Genomic DNA, 20997 nt, shown 5'->3' with positions numbered 1-20997 from the left:
AGAAAATAGCTTTATCTGAAAAAGCTTCTTGACTTGAGTCCATACCTCCCCAGCCCCAGCTGGACTCCAATGGGTTTTTCCATGACCACACTGTTTCTCTAAAAGAAACAATGTACAACACCCTCCCAGCAGAAGGAAATGTCCTCTTGTCACACATTAGGTATTCTATATTCCTATGGAATCACAGGAGACACATTTCTACAAATCTAATTGGGTAATAATATTATGCCAGAAGGAATTTGCTGCTTGGGGCTTTTGGAGCTGGAAAATTCTGGTAGAAGGAAAGCATAGAGAAATTAAGATTTTCAGGGAAGTTAGCGTCCATTCCCTGGAAACAATCTATTCTTAGCAACAACAGTGATAGTCTATAAAAAGGGAAAGGAGATCTTGAGACGTGGCTGTTTTCCATCTCAGATGTGTAATCACTGACTTGGCTGTGGGTGTCTCCCCACACGCTCCAGCTCCTCCTGGGGACGGCAGAGCCATGGGACTTTCATTCCTAAGGAACTATTCTAGTTTGCCAGCTCCCGGAATGCAATACACCAGAAACGGAACGGCTTTTAAAAAGGGGAATTTGATGAGTTGCTAGTTTACAGTTCTAAGGCCGAGAAAATGTCCCAATTAAAGCTAGTCTATAGAAATATCCAATCAAAGGCATCCAGGGAAAGATACCTTGGTTCAAGAAGGCCGATGCAGTTCAGGGTTTCTCTCTTAAGTGAGAAGGCACATGGTGAAAAGGGTCAGGGCTCTTGTGTACTAGAAGGGCACATGGTGAACACGGCATCATCTGCTAGCTCTCTCTCCGGGCTTCCAGTTTCATGAAGCTCCCCGGGAGGCATTTTCCTTCTTCATCTCCAAAGGTTGCTGGCTGCTGGACTCTCTGCTTCTCGTGGCTATGTTGTTCTACTCTCTCCGAATCTCTCTTTTCTTCAAAATGTTTCCTCTTTATATAGGATTCCAAAAAACTAATCAAGACCCACCTGAATGGGTGGAGACACATCTCCACCTAATCCATTATAACGATCACTCTTGATCACTCAAGATCACATCAGACTCCCTGAATCACATCTCCAGGGAGATGATCTAATTACAGTTTCAAACATACAGTACTGAATAGGGATTAGAAGAAATGGCTGCCTTTACAAAATGGGATTAGGATTAAGACATGGCTTTTCTAGGGTCCACACATCCTTTCAAACCAGCACAGGGACACAGAACCTGAGCCCAACCTCCCCCTCGAGGCTCTGTCTGGTCTATCAGAGGCACTGAGGGGTCCCACACCCACCCAAAGCAGCGTGGGACAGAGGCAGCCACCTCTGCTGCCTTGATTGCTCCTTGGCACCCTAGGACAGGCTGTAAACCACAGCGATCCAAAGGGCATTGAGTGGAAAGTGTGGGTGAGTGGAGGTTACCCCAGACGACTCCCACCCACACCCCACCCTCCCACCTCTACTTTAACACCCAGATGGGATGCACTTGTATCCTGGGCCACTTTGTAAAGCCAGTGACCACTCCGACTTTGTACATTATTCATTCGCATCTGCACATTTATACGATTCTGTTTCCTCAAAGGAAATACCTATATACTATCGCCACAGAAGACTTTTATTTCTCCCTTGACCTGAAATATGTTACTTCATAGTTCAGATACAATAAGCACAGAGAGATACAATAAACACAATTCAATGGCCAAACCCTTGCTCTTGATTCATTTCAACAAGGTGTAGGAGCCAAGGGTTAATTAAAAAACCTGCGGAGTTTATTGGGAGTGACTGGCTTCAGAGTGGCCTTGGCAGTAAACTGTGGAGACTGTTATCTGCTTACTTGGAGGACAGTCTGAGAGGAACATAATGTTTGTTTTTCTTAAGCCCCAAGGTCTTTTTAGCTATCTCTTATATGTAGGGAGTATTATACTGAAAAGCAGGCTTGGTCAGCAAAAGACCTGTGAGAAATGATATAAAATAAAGCAGCTGAAGCTCTTCGGGGCTGCAGTCATCTCGGACGTCTTGTGTGTCTGTGTGACTCATCCCGCAGGGGTTGCTGAAAGATTGTAACTAGTGTCCGTGCCTTTGGTTCTCATTTCACAGGGCCACAACAAGTGGCGCCTGAACAGGGACCAGCTGCCCTGGCTCCCTTCAAGCCCTGGAACATTCATCACTGTGGAACCGAAAGGGTAAGCGTCTCCGGAATATGTTTTATGTATCATAATGGGCAACTCACTGTCAACGAAACGGGAATATTTATATTTACTCAAGGGATTGTTACACTCCACAGGAATGGAGGCTTCTGATGCTTTACTTTCGAAACTTTTCAAACATGTTTCTCAAAAATATTATTGGTTTCAGCATAAAGGCTGTAATGTTTCCTATTATGATAAATTTAAAAGATTGCTTCTTTACCATAGCTTTAGCAGAGCAAAAAGAAAAATTAATTTCTGAGCTTGTTCTTAATGAGCTGCCTTTATATAAACATTCATATACATCTGAATCAGAAAATAGTCAATAGAATCAATGCAGAACAAGAATCAATACTCATTAATGGTTCCTATGAAATTGGAACAGATTAGTCCCCTAAGGGGTATGCAATTCAGGACTGTAGTTCTGACTCAAAGTGTTCTGTTAAGTTACCTTGGTTTAATCTGAATAATTATTCTACTGAAATTTATACCAATGCTACAAATAAAGTCTTATGACACCGAATGGGAACGGCAACCCCATCTCCTTTTGTTAAATTAGATCCTTGACAAATAGCAATTTGGAAACTGGCCATGAGTTTAGCTCCTATTCATATTTGAAAAGGAAATATATTATCAGAACTTTGAAACTAAAAATTCTTGTTAAAAACTATATACTAATGTTTCAAATATGCATTAACTAAAGAATTTGAAGTATTTAACATTGTTCTAACAAATATAATTTTAATGGTAATTATGTGTGGTAAAATATTTGTTTAAAATAATGACAAGCATGAAAAATATAAAGGCATATTTTTATTAATAAAAAAACAAAAATAAAAAGTTTTATCTTAAGATAAAATGAATAACTGTTACAAAATGAAAAAAATGTAGAACAAAGCCTGAACTAATATAATAATTGCTGAGAGTTTATAAAAATGGAAATTATGGTCAAAATCAAAAAAGAGCTAATGAGTCTAAAATAACAATGTTTTCTTGGACTCTTAGCCTGTTCTAATGAAAAGATATAAAAAAATTTTCTAGATAATCAGTGTAAAAGGCAAAGAATCTGTGTTTTATCAAAATAACATGTTAACTTTTATCATGTCGTTATCTGTATAAAAAATATTGATTTTCTCCTGGGTATCATTATACTGGCAAAAAACTGTTTCTTTTCTTGCCCCAAACCAGGTGACTTAATCTATTAATCTAAGTAATATTGCTGTAAATAAATCTATTACTCACTAAATAATATTCACATCATATAAATACCTAGATTCCTTTAAGCCAAAATATTTTAATGCTTTATCCAGTGTTTATATAAACTACATAGGTACAAACTAAATTTATCCCAAAATAACCATAACTTAAGTCAGAAACAAATCAAATTTGAGGGCTGGAGAATGCAAGGAAAAATATATACTTGTCTGTTCTATTCACCTAATGTCGCCATTACATGCAACTAATGTTGCTATCACATGACCTTGAAAAGAAACAATTAAAATGTGCACTCTAGGAGGGCGGAGAAGATGGCGGCTTAGTAAGACGCGCGGGTCTTAGTTCCTCCTCCAGAAAAGCAACTAAAGAAACAGAAACAATACGAAACAGCTCCCGGAGTCACAACAGAGACCAAAAAAGACAGCGTACCCCATTCTGGAACGGCTGAACGGGTAGGGAGAATCCACTGTGGTGAGATACCCGAGGGGCGCACGTTTTCCCGGCTGGGGTGGCTGGCGACTGGGGTCCCCTCCACGCACGTGGCTCCCCGGTCTGACTGGGAACATTGGATAGCGGGGCCCTCCCATCACGCTTGGCGTCTCGGGCCAGCTGGGCAATTTGGACCGGCACTCCCCTAAGCCACGGCCAGCGACCCCCGCCTCCACGCGCGGTTTCCCGGGCCGACTGCCCCGCAGACAAACGACCGCCACGAGCCCCACCTACTGGGCAGGAAAAGAAAAACAGAGCCCAGAGATTCCACAGAAAAACCTTTCAACCAGCTGGGTCCCACACCCAGGGAGATCTGATCAAATGCCCAGACACCAGCAGAAAATAATGGATGACACTCGGAAAATTGAAGATATGGCCCAATCAAAGGAACAAACCAATAGTTCAAATGAGATACAGGAGCTGAGACAACTAATGCTGAATATACGAACAGAAATGGAAAAACTCTTCAAAAACCAAATCAATAAATTGAGGGAGGACATGAAGAAGATATGGGCTGAACAAAAAGAAGAAATAGAAAATCTGAAAAAACAAATCACAGAACTTGTGGGAGTGAAGGACAAAGAAGAAAAAATGGAAAAAACAATGGATACCTACAATGGTAGATCTAAAGAGACAGAAGCTACAATTAGTGAACTGGAGGATGGAACAACTGAATTCCAAAAAGAAACAGAAACTATAGGGAAAAGAATGGAAAAACTTGAGCAGGGAATCAGGGAACTGAATGACAATATGAAGCGCACAAATATACGTGTTGTGGGTGTCCCAGAAGGAGAAGAGAAGGGAAAAGGAGGAGAAAAACTAATGGAAGAAATTATCACTGAAAATTTCCCAACTCTTATGAAAGACCTAAATATACAGATCCAAGAAGTGCAGCGCACCCCAAAGAGAATAGACCCAAATAGGCGTTCTCCAAGACATTTACTAGTTAGAATGTCAGAGGTCAAAGAGAAAGAGAGGATCTTGAAAGCAGCAAGAGAAAAACAATCTGTCACATACAAGGGAAACCCAATAAGACTATGTGTAGATTTCTCAGCAGAAACCATGGAAGCTAGAAGACAGTGGGATGATATATTTAAATCACTAAAAGAGAAAAACTGCCAACCAAGACTCCTATATCCAGCAAAATTGTCCTTCAAAAATGAAGGAGAAATTAAAACATTTATAGACAAAAAGTCACTGAGAGAATTTGTGACCAAGAGACCAGCTCTGCAAGAAATACTAAAGGGAGCACTAGAGTCAGATACGAAAAGACAGAAGAGAGAGGTATGGAGTAAAGTGTAGAAAGAAGGAAAATCAGATATGATATATATAATACAAAAGCCAAAATGGTAGAGGAAAATATTATCCAAACAGTAATAACACTAAAAGTTAATGGACTGAATTTCCCAATCAAAAGACATAGAATGACAGAATGGATTACGACCCAGCAATACCACTGCTAGGTATCTACTCAAAGGACTTAAGGGCAAAGACACAGACGGACATTTGCACACCAGTGTTTATAGCAGCATTATCTACAATTTCAAAGAGATGGAAACAGCCAAAATGCCCATCAACAGACGAGTGGCTAAACAAACTGTGGCGTATACCTACGATGGAATATTATGCAGCTTTAAGACAGACTAAACTTATGAAGCATGTAATAACATAGATGGACCTAGAGAACATTATGCTGAGTGAGTCTAGCCAAAAACTAAAGGACAAATACTGTATGGTCCCACTGATGTGAACTGACATTCGAGAATCAGCTTGGAATATATCATTGGTAACAGAGACCAGCAGGAGTTAGAAACAGGGTAAGATAATGGGTAATTGGAGCTGAAGGGATACAGACTGTGCAACAGGACTAGATACAAAAACTCAAAAATGGACAGCACAATAATACCTAAGTGTAATGTAACTAGGTTGGAACACTGAATGAAGCTGCACCTGAAATATGAAAAAAAAAAAAAAAAAAAAAAAAAAAAATGTGCACTCTAGCTGGGAGGACTGGCTATCCTCCCGGAAAGAAGTATACTTTAATAAAGATATCTTGGTCCCAGGAAGCACCTCTTGGTCCCTAGCCAGTTCCCAGAGGACCCAACTGGGCCCGGTCATGTGAGCAAATTGGAATTTAGCCACTATTGTAGAAAAATATCATAAAAACTGTATGCAATAAATTTAAAATTAGCAAAAACACACAACCAATTATAAAGAATCTTCATCCCTATATTCCTTTTCAATCAATCCAGTGAATTCATTTTACAAAATCTGGTCATTTACTATGGGGGCACATCACTATTAACACTCTGCTTTCAATTTTGCTACTTGTCACTTTAACAATTCCTAATTATATGTTGCAAAACTTGTTTAATATTTTACAAGGAAATTCTAATTTATTAAGCAAAAGGCAGTTAACAGCTATAGCTTAACAAGAATTAAAATTATTTTCTTTACCTTGCAATCTCCCACCCCCTTGCAAATGAATGTTCTCCTGCTGCCCTGGCAGCCCGCACTTTGCACACGCTTATCTCAACACAGCTCCCACCGGCCCATTGTCTCCCCTTCCCAAGAATTCCTGAGCTCTGCCTGCTGTGCAGTCAGTCTCCGGGTCTAAAAGCCCGGCTGGAACGTAGCACTGCCTCTCTACCCTCCAGTTAGCTCCAGCTCAGGCCTAGGACTTATGCTGAAAAAGGTCTAAGCATTGATGTAATTTTCCTTTGCCCAGGGCAGGGTCCTGAGCAACTAGCTTTTTCCTATAGGAGTGTCATGGAAGTGCCTCCCATGGTCTTGGAAATTGGGGGCCTAGCTACACTGGACTTTGCAAGCAAAGCCCTCCCAGGCTGGAGAGGCGGGTAGGCTGTGACTGGGCAGGCCTGGAGCTGGATTCCCGGCCAAAAAAGCACCTCAGCCCTCTAAAAGCTCCCCCCATTTCTGGGCAAGGAAAAGCTAAAATCCTTTAAAGGATATATTTTTCCTGTGGGGAGCAGTCTGGTCCTGCCCCCAACCCTCACTAAAGTCTATGCTCATAAAACAAAAAGGGGAAGATCAGCAGAATAATATTATAAAAATAAATACACCAAAAGATCAATTAGCAAAAGCACTGTTTACTTTAAATTCTTCAAACATTTATAATAATTCATCACAAACTCCTGCAAAACAATATTTTACTAATTTGGAAGGGAAAAGTGATGTAGCTCAAACAGAACTGCAGCTGTAGCTGATCTACTGGGAAGATGCTAAGGATGATCTATGGAAACCAGGCATGATAAAGGTGTGGGGTAGGGGACAGGTGATGGAACCTCAATTTGGATTCCCTCGAAGAGAATAAAACCCAGACATGCTGACCCGAACGAAAATAATAACTAAATGGGTAATGTATATTACAGGACATATAACTTTAATTGCTGAAGGACAGGGACATAATTATACTTATTGGGTTTATATTCCTAACCCACCTTTGCTGCTAGCCTTAACATGGGCCAATCCAACTTTACCAAAATATCTGAATACTAATTTAGGATCCCCAGGTCCAGTAGATTCAAAACTTCCAAAACTCCTTAAAGAAGAAAAAAAAATGGTATCAAACTTAACTCTTTCATTTTTAGAAAAACCCATATGCATAACTCTATGGAATCAAATAATACTTGACTGTTAGATGAGAAAGAAAGTTGGAATGGATGGCAGTTATGTCATATGGATCTAGCAGTTATCATAATTAATGATTCCTATGAAATTGTAAGAGATGCGGCCCTGCGGGGTCGAAGATAACTGAAACTATATGGGCAGACAAGCTAAATCAAAATTTAATACATAAAGGACAATTTGTGCCAAATCCATGGGATGATAAATATAACATTAATCAAAAAAAATTTATGGAAAATTTTCCTAGAACTGGGATCAATTTTTATAGCAAATTCTAATAACTATAACTTCCTTTTAAATAGCAGCCATAAACATTATATGCAAATATGTACTAAAGATCCATATGTATTTGTTAAAAGTCATATGCATATAAAAAATCAAACTTTTAATTGTGAGAATTGTTTTCTACTCACTTGTCTCCAAGTATTTATGTTGCAGGAAAATGAGACTATTTTAGCAGCAGGGAAAAGAAGAGGTACGCTGCTGGCGCAGATGTCAAGATCCTGGTAATCCTCTCCAGAAACACAAGTTCTAATCCATCTAGCAAAAGAATATCTGAAAAGGACTAAGAGAGTAATTGGACTCATTATTGCAGCCGTCATTGAAATCATTGGAATTATCACAGTGGCTGCAGCTGCTGGAACTGTGTTGCATCAAACTATACAGACACAGTATTATGTTAGAAAGTGGCATAAAAACACTAATGAACTGTGGCATAGTCTATCTTATATTAATGAGCAAATTAATATAGACTAAATAATATAGAGGCAGCATTGGTTCATTTGTAGATCAAATGTATAATTTAAATTTGTTACGAAGTTTAAAATGTAACTAAAATGAGAGCAATTTTGTATTAACCCTTTAAAATGTAATCATTCTGAAATAGAAAGGGAAAGGGTAAAAGGGCATCTTTTGGGGCATTCAGATAGCTTAAGGCTCAATATTTTAAAATTACAAAAGCGGGTATTAAAAATATGTCAAAATAATTTATATATAGCTGATGGAAATTATATTATACAATCATTTACCCAAGAGCTACAAAATCTTAATCCTGTTTACTAATGAAAATCACATCATTTTTTGACTACTATAGGCTTAGGTTTGGGACTGTTTATACTCTTTCTCTTCCTCCTCAGCTGTGTCAAACAACAAATATTCAAAATAGCAAGCTGTGCCACTAAGCAAAGCCGTGCTAATACTGTGATTCTGGAGAAAGCCCTTGGCTCCCTCCCGAATCAAAGTCAGAGAGCTTGACTGGTAGCCAATGACGGGTAAGACCCTTATTTCAGAGCCAACAGTCACCCTGGCTTATAAAATAAAAAAAGGGGGAAATGTAGGAGCCAAGGGTTAGTAAAAAAAACCTGCGGAGTTTATTGGGAGTGACTGGCTTCAGAGTAGCCTTGGCAGTATACTGTGGAGACTTATCTGCTTACTTGGAGGACAGTCTGAGAGGAACAGAATGTTTGTTTTTTCTTAAGCCCCAAGGTCTTTTTAGCTATCTCTTATATGTAGGGAGTATTATGCTGAAAAGCAGGCTTGGTCAGCAAAAGAGCTGTGAGAAATGATATAAAATAAAGCAGCTGAAGCTCTTCGGGGCTGCAGTCATCTTGTACGTCTTATGTGTCTGTGTGACTCATCCCGCAGGGGCTGCTGAAAGATTGCAACAAGTGTCCGCATCTTTGCTTCTCATTTCACAGGGCCACAACACAAGGTCTCACGTACCCAAAGCCTTGTTCATTCTGGGACAGGGATAAATCGGAAAAAGTATGGTGAAGGAAAGCTTGACAGATGGACACTGCGGTAGTTCGGAGCTGTTCTGCACCCCGGAAAAGGCCGTGATCTTCTAATCCATTCTTGTAGGTGAAGACCTGCTGTGGGTGGGGCCTCTTGGTTAGGCTGTTTCGACTGAAGTGGAACCCAGCCCATTCAAGGTGGGTCTTAATCCTTAACTGGAGTCCTTCATGAGGATAAAAGACAGATGTTAAGAGAGAGAAAACCCACCCAGAGATGAATGGAGAATGCTCAGAGACAGAAAGGACGAGCAGACACCAGCCTTGTGCCTTCCTGTGTGACAGAGGAACCCTGGATGCCAGCAGCCTTCCTTCAAAGAAGGTATCTTCCTCTTGATGCCTTAACTTGAACATTTTCATGGCCTTTTAGAACTATATATTTGTAAACTAATAAATCCCCATTGTAAAAGCCAACCCATTTCTGGTATATTGCATTCTGGCACCTTTAGCAAGCCGAAACAGACACCATGGGATTATTAGCTTGATTTGAAAAATAAACTTAAAAAGAGGTTGGAGAATAATATGGGCCCCCCAAAATTGTTTTTTTTTTAAAAAGTCCACAGAGATTGAGAAAGACTTCTTGACCAAAAGGGGGAAGTGACAAATGAGACAAAATAAAGCCTTAGTGGCTAAGAGATTTCTAACAGAGTTGAGAAGTTATCCTGGAGGCTATTCTTATGCATTATATCAATATCCTTTTTTAGTTTATGGTGTATTGGAGTGGCTGGAGGGAAGTACATGAAACAGTTGAGCTGTGTTCCAGTAGCGTAGATTCTGCTGAAAATAACTGTATAAAGATATAATGTTTAAACCGGACTGTGTGACTGTGAAAACCTTGTGTCTGATGCCCCTTTTATCCAGGATATGGACAGATGAGTAACAAAACAAGGATAAAAATAAATAAATAATAGGAGGGATAACGGGTAAAATAAGTTGGATAGATGGAAGTACTAATGGTCAAAGAGAGGGAGGGGTAAGGGATATGGTGTTATAAGTTCTTTCTTTTTATTTCTTTTTCTGGAGTGATGCAAATGTTCTAAGAAATGATCATGGTGATGAATACACAACTATGTGATGATTTCGTGAGCCGCCGATTGCACACCATGTATGGTATGTACGTGTGTGAGATGCATCAACAAAAATTTTTACAGAAAAGAGTCCATGGGCCCCTGAAGGTCACCACATGCACCCCCAGGTCCCTTCTGGATTCTTTTCACTAATACAAAGATAAGGGGACCTTAAGGTGCTTTTGTTTCTGGACACTTGCTTCTCACAGAGTCAATAAACACAACGTTTAGGCTAATCACTATGCCAAGGCCAATCCCTGCTTGCCATGTTGTACTGACTGACCTCAACTGTCCTTCTTCAGAGGCAGGATGTGAAGCCCTGACCCACCTATGGAGAGCGGAAGCCCAGGGCAGTTGTGCTAAATGGCCTGGCCAATGGCTTAGACCCATGGACTTCTGATGGACTGAAGATACCCGTCCTCACTCTGCCACATGCTGTGTGACCTTTCATAGTTACACAAGTACTCTTAGCCCTGCTTCTTCATCTGTAAAAGAGGAATGAAACACTACCTGCCTCAGTGGTTATCCATATTTTTTCACTCTGACCCATCAAAAAAAAAATACACTGCACACTGTTTCCTAATATTGTCACACACATGTGCACACGCACCAACTACATAACTTACACAAACGTTTTGCCAGACAATACTTAGCCTTTCTAATGTTGTTTACTCTGATGGAGTTTACTATATTCTACCTTTTTTTTTCCTTTTGATGCAGTTATGACCCACTAAACTGATACTGTAACCTAATAATGGGTTGTGAGCCATGGTCTGGAAAGAGTAACTACACCACAAATTGTAAAGTATGGACTATAGTTAGTAGTACAATTATAAAAATGTTGTTTCACGAATTGTAACAAATGTACCATACTTACACAAAGCATAAAAAATAGGGTGGTCTCCAAGAGAGCCTCTTTTGTTGCTCAGATGTGGCCTCTCCCTCTCCCTTCAGCCAACATGACGAGCAGTCTCACCACCCTCCCCCTTTCTGCGTGGGACATGACTCTCAGGGGTGTGGACCTTCCTGGCAACATGGGACAGAGATCCTGGAATGAGCTGAGACTCAGCATCAAGGGGCTGAGAAAAACCCTAGAATGAGCTGAGAATTAACATCAAAGGATTGAGAGAGCCTTCTTGACCAAAAGGGGGAAGAGTGAAATGAGACAAAGTGTCAATGGCTGAGAGATTCCAAACAGAGTTGAGAGGTTATCCTGGAGGTTATTCTTACGCATTAAGTAGATATCACCTTGTTGTTCAAGATGTAGTGGAGAGGCTGGAGGGAACTGCCTGAAAACGTGGAGCTGTGTTCCAGTAGCCATGTTTCTTGATGATGATTGAACAATGTGACTCTGTGATTGTGAAAACCTTGTGTCTGATGCTCCTTTTATCTACCTTGTCAACAAAAGAGGAGAACATATGGAATAAAAATAAATAACAGGGGGAACAAATGTTAAAATAAATTTAGTTTGAAATGCTAGTGGTAAATGAAAGAGAGGGGTAAGGGGTATGGTATGTATAACTTTTTTTACTCTGTTATTGTTTTATTTCTTTTTCTGTTGTCTTTTTATTTCTTTTTCTAAATCGATGCAAATGTTCTAAGAAATGATGAATATGCAACTATGTGACAATATTAAGAATTACTGATTATACATGTAGAATGGAATGATATCTTGTTTTGTTTGTTGTTAATTTTGTTTTAATTAATAAAAAAAAAGGGTGGTAAATGGGAACGCCACATTTTTTGCATGATTTTTTTCTGTATGTCTACAACTTCTCTAATAAAAAAAAAAGATCATGAGAAAATTGAAAGCAAAGTGCTTGGCAAAATGCTTGCTATATAACGAGCCTCCTATAATTGTGAGGACCAGTTGTTATTGTTATTTTGTTATTTGTGTAGTTTCATACATTGTTATTAATATTATTTTTATTGCTCCTTCAGAATCCCTGAAGCCAGGCAGAGATTGCTGTTCTTACACTGGGACAGAGGCTTCTCATCTAAGCATCCAAATCAAATCTTATCTCATCCTGACTGAGATCACTGGGGACTAAAAAGTCTGGTTAAGAGGATTTGCAAAAATTTTCTTTTTTGACAGCTAGAAAAGATAGTACCAGTACTATTTGTTCAGAAGTTAATAAGCAAACCACAGCCAGCTATCTGGCTCTGAAATCTACTGCCTCTCTAGAAGCTTCTTTAGGAAGCATTTCCTGCAGGACAAATAACACACACCGTGAGCTGTAGGAAGCCTCCTACAGTTCTTTCATTATGTGGAGTGAAGACTGAAACAGACAAGCCAGTCTATTAAAAAGTCAATCCTGCTCACTAGGAGATGGGATTGCAACCAAAGTTCAGGAAATACTGACCCTACAGCAGCTATCCACAGAGATAAGAAGAACTGGTTAATTTTATTATTTGTAAACCTCACTGCTCTGCATTCCCAGAACTCAAAGGCACAATGCGGGCCCAAGTGAGGCAGATTTTTTTAATTGCCTCATATGCTAAATACAAGGGACTTTGGGTTACAAAGAGTAAATGTTGCACAATTTGTTCTCCAATTGCTCTATAATTTTGCAATAAGCAATAGGCTGACTTTTTGCATTATGCTTAGGCTTGTTATTTTTTATTAGTTGGTCTATTAAATATTTACATGCATTATCATTTTACATTAATATTTAACAGGGCCCTACTGATTGAAGGGATTATAGCTGTGCGATGGTATAATACAGGCAGATAATGCTACCATCAGGCCCTAAACTACTGGGCTTCCTAATTTAAGGGGAGAATAAGTCAGCAACTTTTGCATCATTGTTTAGTGAGGGTTTTTTTTAAAAGTGCGTGGCCAGAAGAAGCTTCCAGAAAAATAAGGGCATCACTTACTATTTCTGTAAAACCACCTTACTACAGGAATAAACAAAACTAAAACAACAAATGGATTGCCTATGGGAGCATAAAGCCATTTAAATTTTTATTATTTTAAAAAAAGAGAGAGAGACAAGACTGGACCCATTCAAGTTGCCTCAGAGAGAGAAATTAGGCTTCTATTTGTCTTAGGTTAGTTTGACAAGTTACAGAAGGCCAAAAATCCTTCAGCCAGGAAAGAGAAAATATTTCTTATTATTTCCCTGGATCAAAAAATCTTAAACTAGAATTAGTAGCGAAACAATGTACCCTTTAGCGGAAACCCCCCAAAATTTTATTCCTTCAAAGGAAGTTTCTCAGAAAATAATGGCCAGATTACACGACTCCCGTGGAAGAACTTCTGCTTTATGGACTAATCTCTAATCTAATCTTTCATAAAATGCATTATTAAAACTGAGCACTGTATGTGTGAATATATAACATATATCAATAAAAAAAGGGAAAAAATTTTAAAACCCTGAGAACTAATTCCATTCGCTGTTTATTGAGCATTTAGCTACTCCACATACATACCTCTAGTGGGCAACGTGGGGCACAGAACAGGGCAGAAACAGCAGATTTACAAGAAGCCAAGAGGTTTAAGTATTAAGGGCGCTTGTGTCAGTCCCTGTCGAGGCCCTGCACCTAATTTTGCTATTTTTACTTAAAGAGGGCACCCCAAATTCTATAGATGTAAAATCCTACAAAAACGGGACGTATTTCTGGGGAGCAACAACAGCGTCCCATCCCCCAAGGAGCCAATCCCCTGAGAACCACATGTCCCCACCTCTGTCACATCTGCCATCCCAACACCCTCCTAACCCCCCACCCAAGAGGCACCTGGGGGGAAAGCTGGCCACTGCCACCGGCCGCACCACTGAGGACGCTGCTGTCAGTTTCGGGTAAAGGCGAACCCACCTTTTTTTTAAAGACCCCCTAATGGTCAAGCATGGCATGAGTATATCTGCCTTAGGTTCCCTTCCCTTTCACAGATCCATCCCATGCTTGGCATGATACAGTCACTCAGAAGGTATCTGGTGGGTGAACCCAAATCAAAATCACTTACTCAAAATCATCACAGCTCCTCAATATCTGCCAAATAAAATCCAAACTCCCTGGCAACGTGGTCTCCAACTAGCTCCAGTCAGGCCATTGTGCTTGGTGATTCTGAAATACTTCGCCGCCTCAGGTCACGGCCCCACATGCCTTCGGGTCTGCCACTGGCTGTCTCTACCACACTCACCCTCCTTCACCCTTGCCACACACACACCGCCCTTCTCCAGGGGGTAGGTGAAAGCACTCGCATCTGTGCAGCATGATGGAACCTTCTCCGGGCAGATCTGGGCGTCCCTATTTCTAGGTGGCCCTGGCACACTGAGGTGAAGCTGGGCTGTCCCCATTCACGGGCACTGTGGGCACCACACTGGGAAATTCCCAAAGGCACAATGCTTATCTTGTCATCCCTGCATCCAGGGTTTCCAAGCACAGGCCCTGGACCATAACAGATGACCAATGAAAAAAAAAAGTGTTTTTTTTAACTAATGTGAAAAGGAATTAAAGAAACCAGATGACACATGGCAGGATAGCGTTAACAGGTGAACAGTTTCTGTCTACACTGCTATTTACCTACACTGTATTCGTTTGTTTTTTTCAATTATCAAATAATATGAAATGGTGACATGTGTCAGGATTTGTCCTAGGCTCTATGCAAAGGTTTACCCTAAAGGACCACTCTTACTGTGCCAGTTTGAAGCTATTATGTACCCCAGAAAAGCCATGTCCTTTCATTCTCATTCAATATTACTGGGTGGGATCTTTTTTATTGCTTCCATGGGGATGTGACCCACCCAATTGTGGGTGGTAACTTTTGATTAGATGGTTTCCATGGAGATGTGTCTCTACCCATTCAAGGTGGGGTTGCTTACTGGAGCCCTTTAAGAGGGAACACTTTTGGAAAAAGCTAGAAAGCCAACAGAGCCGAAAGAGCTCCAGGGAAGCCACTGAAGAAGCCTGGAGAGAAAGCTAGCGGATGTTGCCATGTGCCTTTCCAGCGAGAGAGAAACGCTGAGCATCATCAGCCTTCTGGAACCAAGGTGTCTTTCCCTGGATGCCTTAATTTGGACATTTTTATAACCTTGCCTTAATTTGGACAATTTCACAGCCTTAGATATGTAAACTCACAACTTAATAAATTCCTCTTTTTAAAAGCCATTCCATTTCAGGTATATCGCATTCTGGCAGCTTGCAAACTAGAACCCTTACCAACAGAGAAAGGCATACTTTAACTAAAAGGAGTGCAGTCATCCAAGGGAGCGAAGAAAGCCTCTCCCCTGATAATTAACTACTGGAGACCTCTAAATTGGAACTATTACCTCAATACCAAAGAAGCTGGATTTCCAAGTCTTAAGTTCTAATGCCAACTCACTACTTATATGCTGGGCAGCTCAGTTATTTCCTCTGAGCCTCAGTTATCTTATAACAAGGGGATAATAATAATAACACAGACTTCACAGGGTTGTCATGAACATCAAATAAAGTAATTTAAATGAAGCAATGATTTAATTCATTGCCTGGCACCCAGTAAACATCCCATAAGTGGCATTTGCTGATGTCTCTTCCAGTGCCCAGAAAGTTTAGCTCACTCCAATGTTCAATATGACAACTGATGCTTATTCTAAAGCGATTCCAGCTATTACGTATTTTACATACAGATCTCAGGGTCAGCGCTGGGTTTTGGTGTGGTTGTCCCTTTAAGCCCACAAGGAGGAGCCCCTGAAGAGTGGAAATTTCTGGAGTCAATTACATAGGAGAGAATGTGTCCTCTGGGAGAGAACTTGGGTCACTGCATGGACTAACACCAGGGAAAAACATTTCACAGTGGGAACTCCTGCACCTTCTTGGCTTCCACTTTGGGGTCTGGTGTTTCCAGGAAATTCAACTCTTTAAAAACACTCCTGGGTGGTACAGAAAAGGGGGAGATGAATAAATCATACCTGGTATCAGACCATTGAGTTTTATGTTGTCATCATGTTCCTTTCCCTTGAGTTTATGCCTGAGCTATGATGACATATTTTTCGACTCATCTCAGACTTGGTACAACTTGGAGGTAACTGCTTTGGGGTCAGAGCATCACCCCTTGGGGCCAGTGAGCTGATGGCATCAGCAATAAGGCACTCCACCAATTAGGATGAATCTTGGGGGAGCATCTCCCCCACCCACTGCCAACCTTGGTGGATGTGCGTTTGCCTCCTTGGCGTCTCAAATAGCACAAGTGAGCATGACACAAACACAAGTGGGCCACTCACCTCCTCAAAAGCATCGCAACCCGTCACCACAATATTTGGCCTGAAATGCTCCATTTTCACTTTCTTCTCCAGTCTGGTGTTCAAATCTGCCAAGGAGGCTTCTGAGAGAATCATAATTGGACTACAGTCTGGGTAGGCTACCTGTGCCAAGAACACAACCCAGTTAGGGCTCATGCCCTGTGAAATTTCTTAGATCAACTCCAAAGCTAAGCAAAGTCCAGAGGCAAAACGACCGAAGGGCAGAAGAAAAGAGTGGTGTGCAAGAGGGAGAGGTGACACTGAGGGACTGGAAACGACCAAGTGTCCGCTGGAGCACATTTCCTGCCTGCTGGGGCTTGGTCAGGGCCCTCCTTCTTCACACAGGGCCCAGGGCAGCAGCCAGGGCTCTGGCCATGGACATCTTACAGGTCTCATCTTTCTTGTTTGCTCCAGCTGCCAGCAGTGACCCCATTCCGAAATCATGGATCTACTGCCAATCAACTACACTCCAGTAATCCTTTACGCCAACAACACCCATTCAACTCAATAAGTATTTGTTGAGCAACTACCATGTGCCAGGCCTGTTCTAGGTGGGAAAACAATGGCCAACACAGCAGACAAAACTAGGGCCATGGGGAGAAACACCCTGAGGAGCACGCACTTTAAACCCAGCTCACCTCAGAACGAAAGGCTTTTTAGGAAGCATAACGTCCCAATACCTGGACTCACCATATTGTACTGTGAAGGGAGGGCCGGAAGAAATTCTGGTTCTGTAATTTTAGGAGACCTGCATTTGGTCTCAAACAATCTTCTCACCTTCACCTCTCCAACCAGTTATCTCCTGAGGTCTCATCTACTTAGATGCTCAAGTTGGAAACCTGGTAGTCACTCTCACCTCCTCCTTCCATACCATCTCCCACATTCAGTCTTCACACAGCCTCTGGAAACATCTCTCGTTTCCACTTCCCTCTCCATGCCTGGTGTCTCTGCTGAGGTTGAGCCCTCATTATCACACACCTGGGCCATTAGAACTCCTTCCTATCTGTTCTCCCATGAGAGACTCTGATAAAGCCAGAAGGGAAGACACAAAGAAGCGAACGACGGGGAGAAGTGGAGGGAAACACTTTCTCAACTCACCTGGTAATTCTGTACAAAAGGAGGTAAAATTTTCCTTGAGGGTCTTCCCTTCATGTTTGTTTCGAACTGAACCAACCTGAAAGCTTCTGTCTTCAAGAAGGTGGTGAACCACTGGGCTGCCTCGTTGCCGCAGTCCCTGCCTTTAATGTCCAGACCAAACAGCCTGGAAGAATCACAAGAGAAACCAGGGTTACTTACTTCAATGCACCAAGAGAGACGGTGTCAAAGATGGGCCAGCTGGTAGTCGAACACCATACTACTTGGAACCTTGAATAGGGCATGAGATTTTGTAGGTTTGTCCAGAGTGATGCCCAGATAAATCTCAGAGTGATTTGAACAATGAATAAAAAAGTATTCTCAAAGTCCCCTTGGGGGAATGATGAGAAAGGGGGAAAATTCAACTTCTCCAAGTGGAGAATTCCTGATATTCTCACAAGCAGTGGGGACAACCAGAGCCATAGGCTGAGCCCCAAATCTTGGGGTTTGTCCCTATGAAACTTAGCGCCACAAAAGATAAGCTAAGCCTACTTAAAAGAGTCACACCCAGTGAACCTCTTTTGTTGCTCAGATGTGGCTTCTCTCTCTCAGCCAACATGACAAGCAAACTCACTGCCCTTCCCCTATCTACATGACTCCCAGGGGTGTAAACCTCCCTGGCAATGTGGAACAGAAATCCTAGAATGAGCTAGGACTCAGAATCAAGGGATTGAGAAAACCTTCTCGACCAAAAGGGGGAAGAGTGAAATGAGACCAAGTGTCAATGGCTGAGAGATTCCAAACAGAGTCGAGAGGTTATCCTGGAGGTTATTCTTACGCATTAAACAGATATCACCATATCAGTTAAGATACAATGAAGAGGCTGGAGGAACCGCCTGAAAATGTAGAGCTGTGTTCCAGTAGCCACGTTTCCTGAGATGATTATAATGATACAGCTTTCACAATGTGACTGTGTGATTATGAAAACCTTGTGTCTGATGCTCCTTTTATCTACCTTATCAACAGACGAGCAGAACATATGGATTAAAAATAAATAAATAGGGCGGGCCACGGTGGCTTAGCAGGTAAGAATGCTTGCCTGCCATGCCCGAGGACCTGGATTCGATTCCCAGTGCCTGCCCATGTAAAAAAGAAAAAATAAAATAAATAAATAAATAATAGGGGGAACCAATGTTAAAACAAATTCAGTAGGTCAAAATGCTGGTGATCAATGAGAGGGAGGGGTAAGGGGTATGGTATATATGAATTTTTTTCTGTTTCCTTTTTCTTTCTGAATTGATGCAAATGTTCTAAGAAATGATAATGATGAATATACAACTATGTGATGAGATTGTGAGCTACTGATTACATAACAAGAATGGAATGATCATATGTAAGAATGTTTGTGTTTGTATGTGGTTATGTTTCATAAATAAAAAAAAAAAAAGATGGGCCAGCTGGACTGCTGGAATTGGCCATCCCAGACAGCTAGTACCTGGTCTTTGGGCAGAAGCAGAAGAGAAAGCAGAAAGGAGGCGAATGTGCTCTAGGCAGGAACATCTCAAATTCTCGCGTGCATGTGAGCCACCTGGGGAAGGTGGCTAAGCTGTGGAGTCTGGTTCAGGAAATCTAGGCTGGAGCCTGAGAGTCCGCATTTTCAACGAGCTCACCACTGCCAAAGCTGCTGGTCCCTGGACCACATTTTGAACTGCAAAGTCTTAAGACCTTTTCCTAAGAAGAGGAGGCACTGCAGTGAGGCAGATACCCCTGCCCTTGGAGCCCAACAGTCCCAGTTCATACTGAAACTCTGCCATTTTTCTAGTCCCATAACCTTAAGCATATCATTTAGCCTGACCTTTCGTTTCCAGTTGGAAACTGGAGATAATAATACAGTATCTAACCCCACGTGGTGGGCAGGGGTTGTATTAGATGACGCAGTAGTCTTGAAGGTTTTTGCTTGCGTACTCCTAAAGGGATTTTTCAAAGCTGTTCCCCTCACGAACTGTAAGTTGACATGTAGAATCTTTGATCATGCTTAATTAACTGCAAAGGATATAACTGCCATTGAGTTGTAAGCATTGACAAAATAAAATTCATTACATTATGCTTTTTAAAGAATCTTAATACCATAGTGTTTAGAAACCTACCTCTATCCATTTAAAAAATATATGAATAGGTTTTCTTAAACAGTCCCAAATTTTACACAAGTCCTTTTTTTTAATTCTTAAAAAAGTGATTGATTATTTATTGTATTTCTTTTTAACCAAAACATGAATATAAATTGAAATCTAATTTTCTTTATTTCTTAACTACCCAAGCATGGAGAATTTATTTTTTTTCAGGATTGAGTTATCACAATTTTAACTTCATACAATTGATCACAACAAAATAAATATGTTCTAAACTTCTATAAATAATTATTAAACAAAACAAATATAATTTTATTTAAGAAATAAATACTATAGGGTATCCATGTGACTTTGAAGGAACTTTACTTACTGCTAGAATAAGAGAGGGTGCAGCATCAATTGTATTTCTTTTGACAAAAGTCCTGAGAAACTTTTCACGTAAGAAGATAGACAGAAATGGAAGAAGTTCAGTTATACTAAAATCACTCATTCTTTGAACTCCTCCTATGATACTTGCCAGATAGTGATCCATCATCAAATAGTATTTGATTTATCAGCAACAATTTGTTTAGAGTCACCTTCATTTTAGCGCAAGGCAGGGAATCGGAAACACCACCATGTAGAAGGGTTTCATTCTGTCATTAGAGTCATTCTCTTTATCAACACCAGAATTTTTAATCATTGGGAGCCCCTTAGGTTTTTCCCTTCCAGGGTGATGCTCCCTCGTAGGACATGGGGTGGGCAGAGGCAAGCCTTCAGTCTGGTAAAAGGGGTGTGGGAGAGGAGAACTTGCCAGCTGCAGGTGTGCTTCTGATGTATTCAAAGAAAGAGAACCCATGGAACTGGAGGATCTGGAAGTGGATTCCCTGAAAGTCTCTTCTACCCTCATACATCATGGGATGTGTTTGCACCTCCCCACATGGATGCTTCTCCAAGTCTGGAGACTCCTGAGGTGATGCAGGTGAAGGAATCCTGTGTGAACACAAGTAGCGCTCACCAGCTGAGCCCCTGTGCCCCGGAGGCTCCTCATCCAGCTCTGATGGTTAGAGTCCTCCTTCTCTGTCCTCCCATTCCACCTCACCCAGCTCCGGTGGTTGGAGTCCTCCTTCTCCGTCCTCCCAGCCCACCTCACCCAGCTCCGGTGGTTAGAGTCCTCCTTCTCCGTCCTCCCATTCCACCTCACCCAGCTCT

At 41.2% G+C, this 20997-nt stretch overlaps 1 protein-coding gene and 1 long non-coding RNA gene across 4 annotated transcripts in view; one reads left to right on the top strand and one right to left on the bottom strand.

The window, feature by feature from the left end:
- MTARC2 (mitochondrial amidoxime reducing component 2) overlaps positions 1 to 20997 on the bottom strand; it is a 55078-nt gene that overhangs the window by 21510 nt on the left and 12571 nt on the right. For 2 of the 3 annotated variants that reach the window (XM_077157904.1, XM_077157903.1), the window contains exons 3-4: positions 17702 to 17864; positions 16586 to 16726 (exon numbers count right to left, since the gene is read on the bottom strand). In XM_077157904.1, the coding sequence (XP_077014019.1) occupies positions 16586 to 16726; positions 17702 to 17864 (304 nt within the window). Of the gene's footprint in view, positions 1 to 12064; positions 16235 to 16585; positions 16727 to 17701; positions 17865 to 20997 lie in introns of those variants that run through there. The other variant, XM_077157905.1, reaches the window with a different exon arrangement.
- LOC143681129 (uncharacterized) lies at positions 1892 to 11719 on the top strand. The gene is made up of 4 exons (XR_013174383.1): positions 1892 to 2173; positions 9223 to 9637; positions 10339 to 10425; positions 11337 to 11719. It is a non-coding gene; the product is annotated as an uncharacterized LOC143681129 (long non-coding RNA).

This window comes from Tamandua tetradactyla, chromosome 4, assembly GCF_023851605.1.
Source record: "Tamandua tetradactyla isolate mTamTet1 chromosome 4, mTamTet1.pri, whole genome shotgun sequence".
NCBI lineage: Eukaryota > Metazoa > Chordata > Mammalia > Pilosa > Myrmecophagidae > Tamandua > Tamandua tetradactyla.
This window is presented reverse-complemented; position numbering and strand designations above follow the sequence as displayed.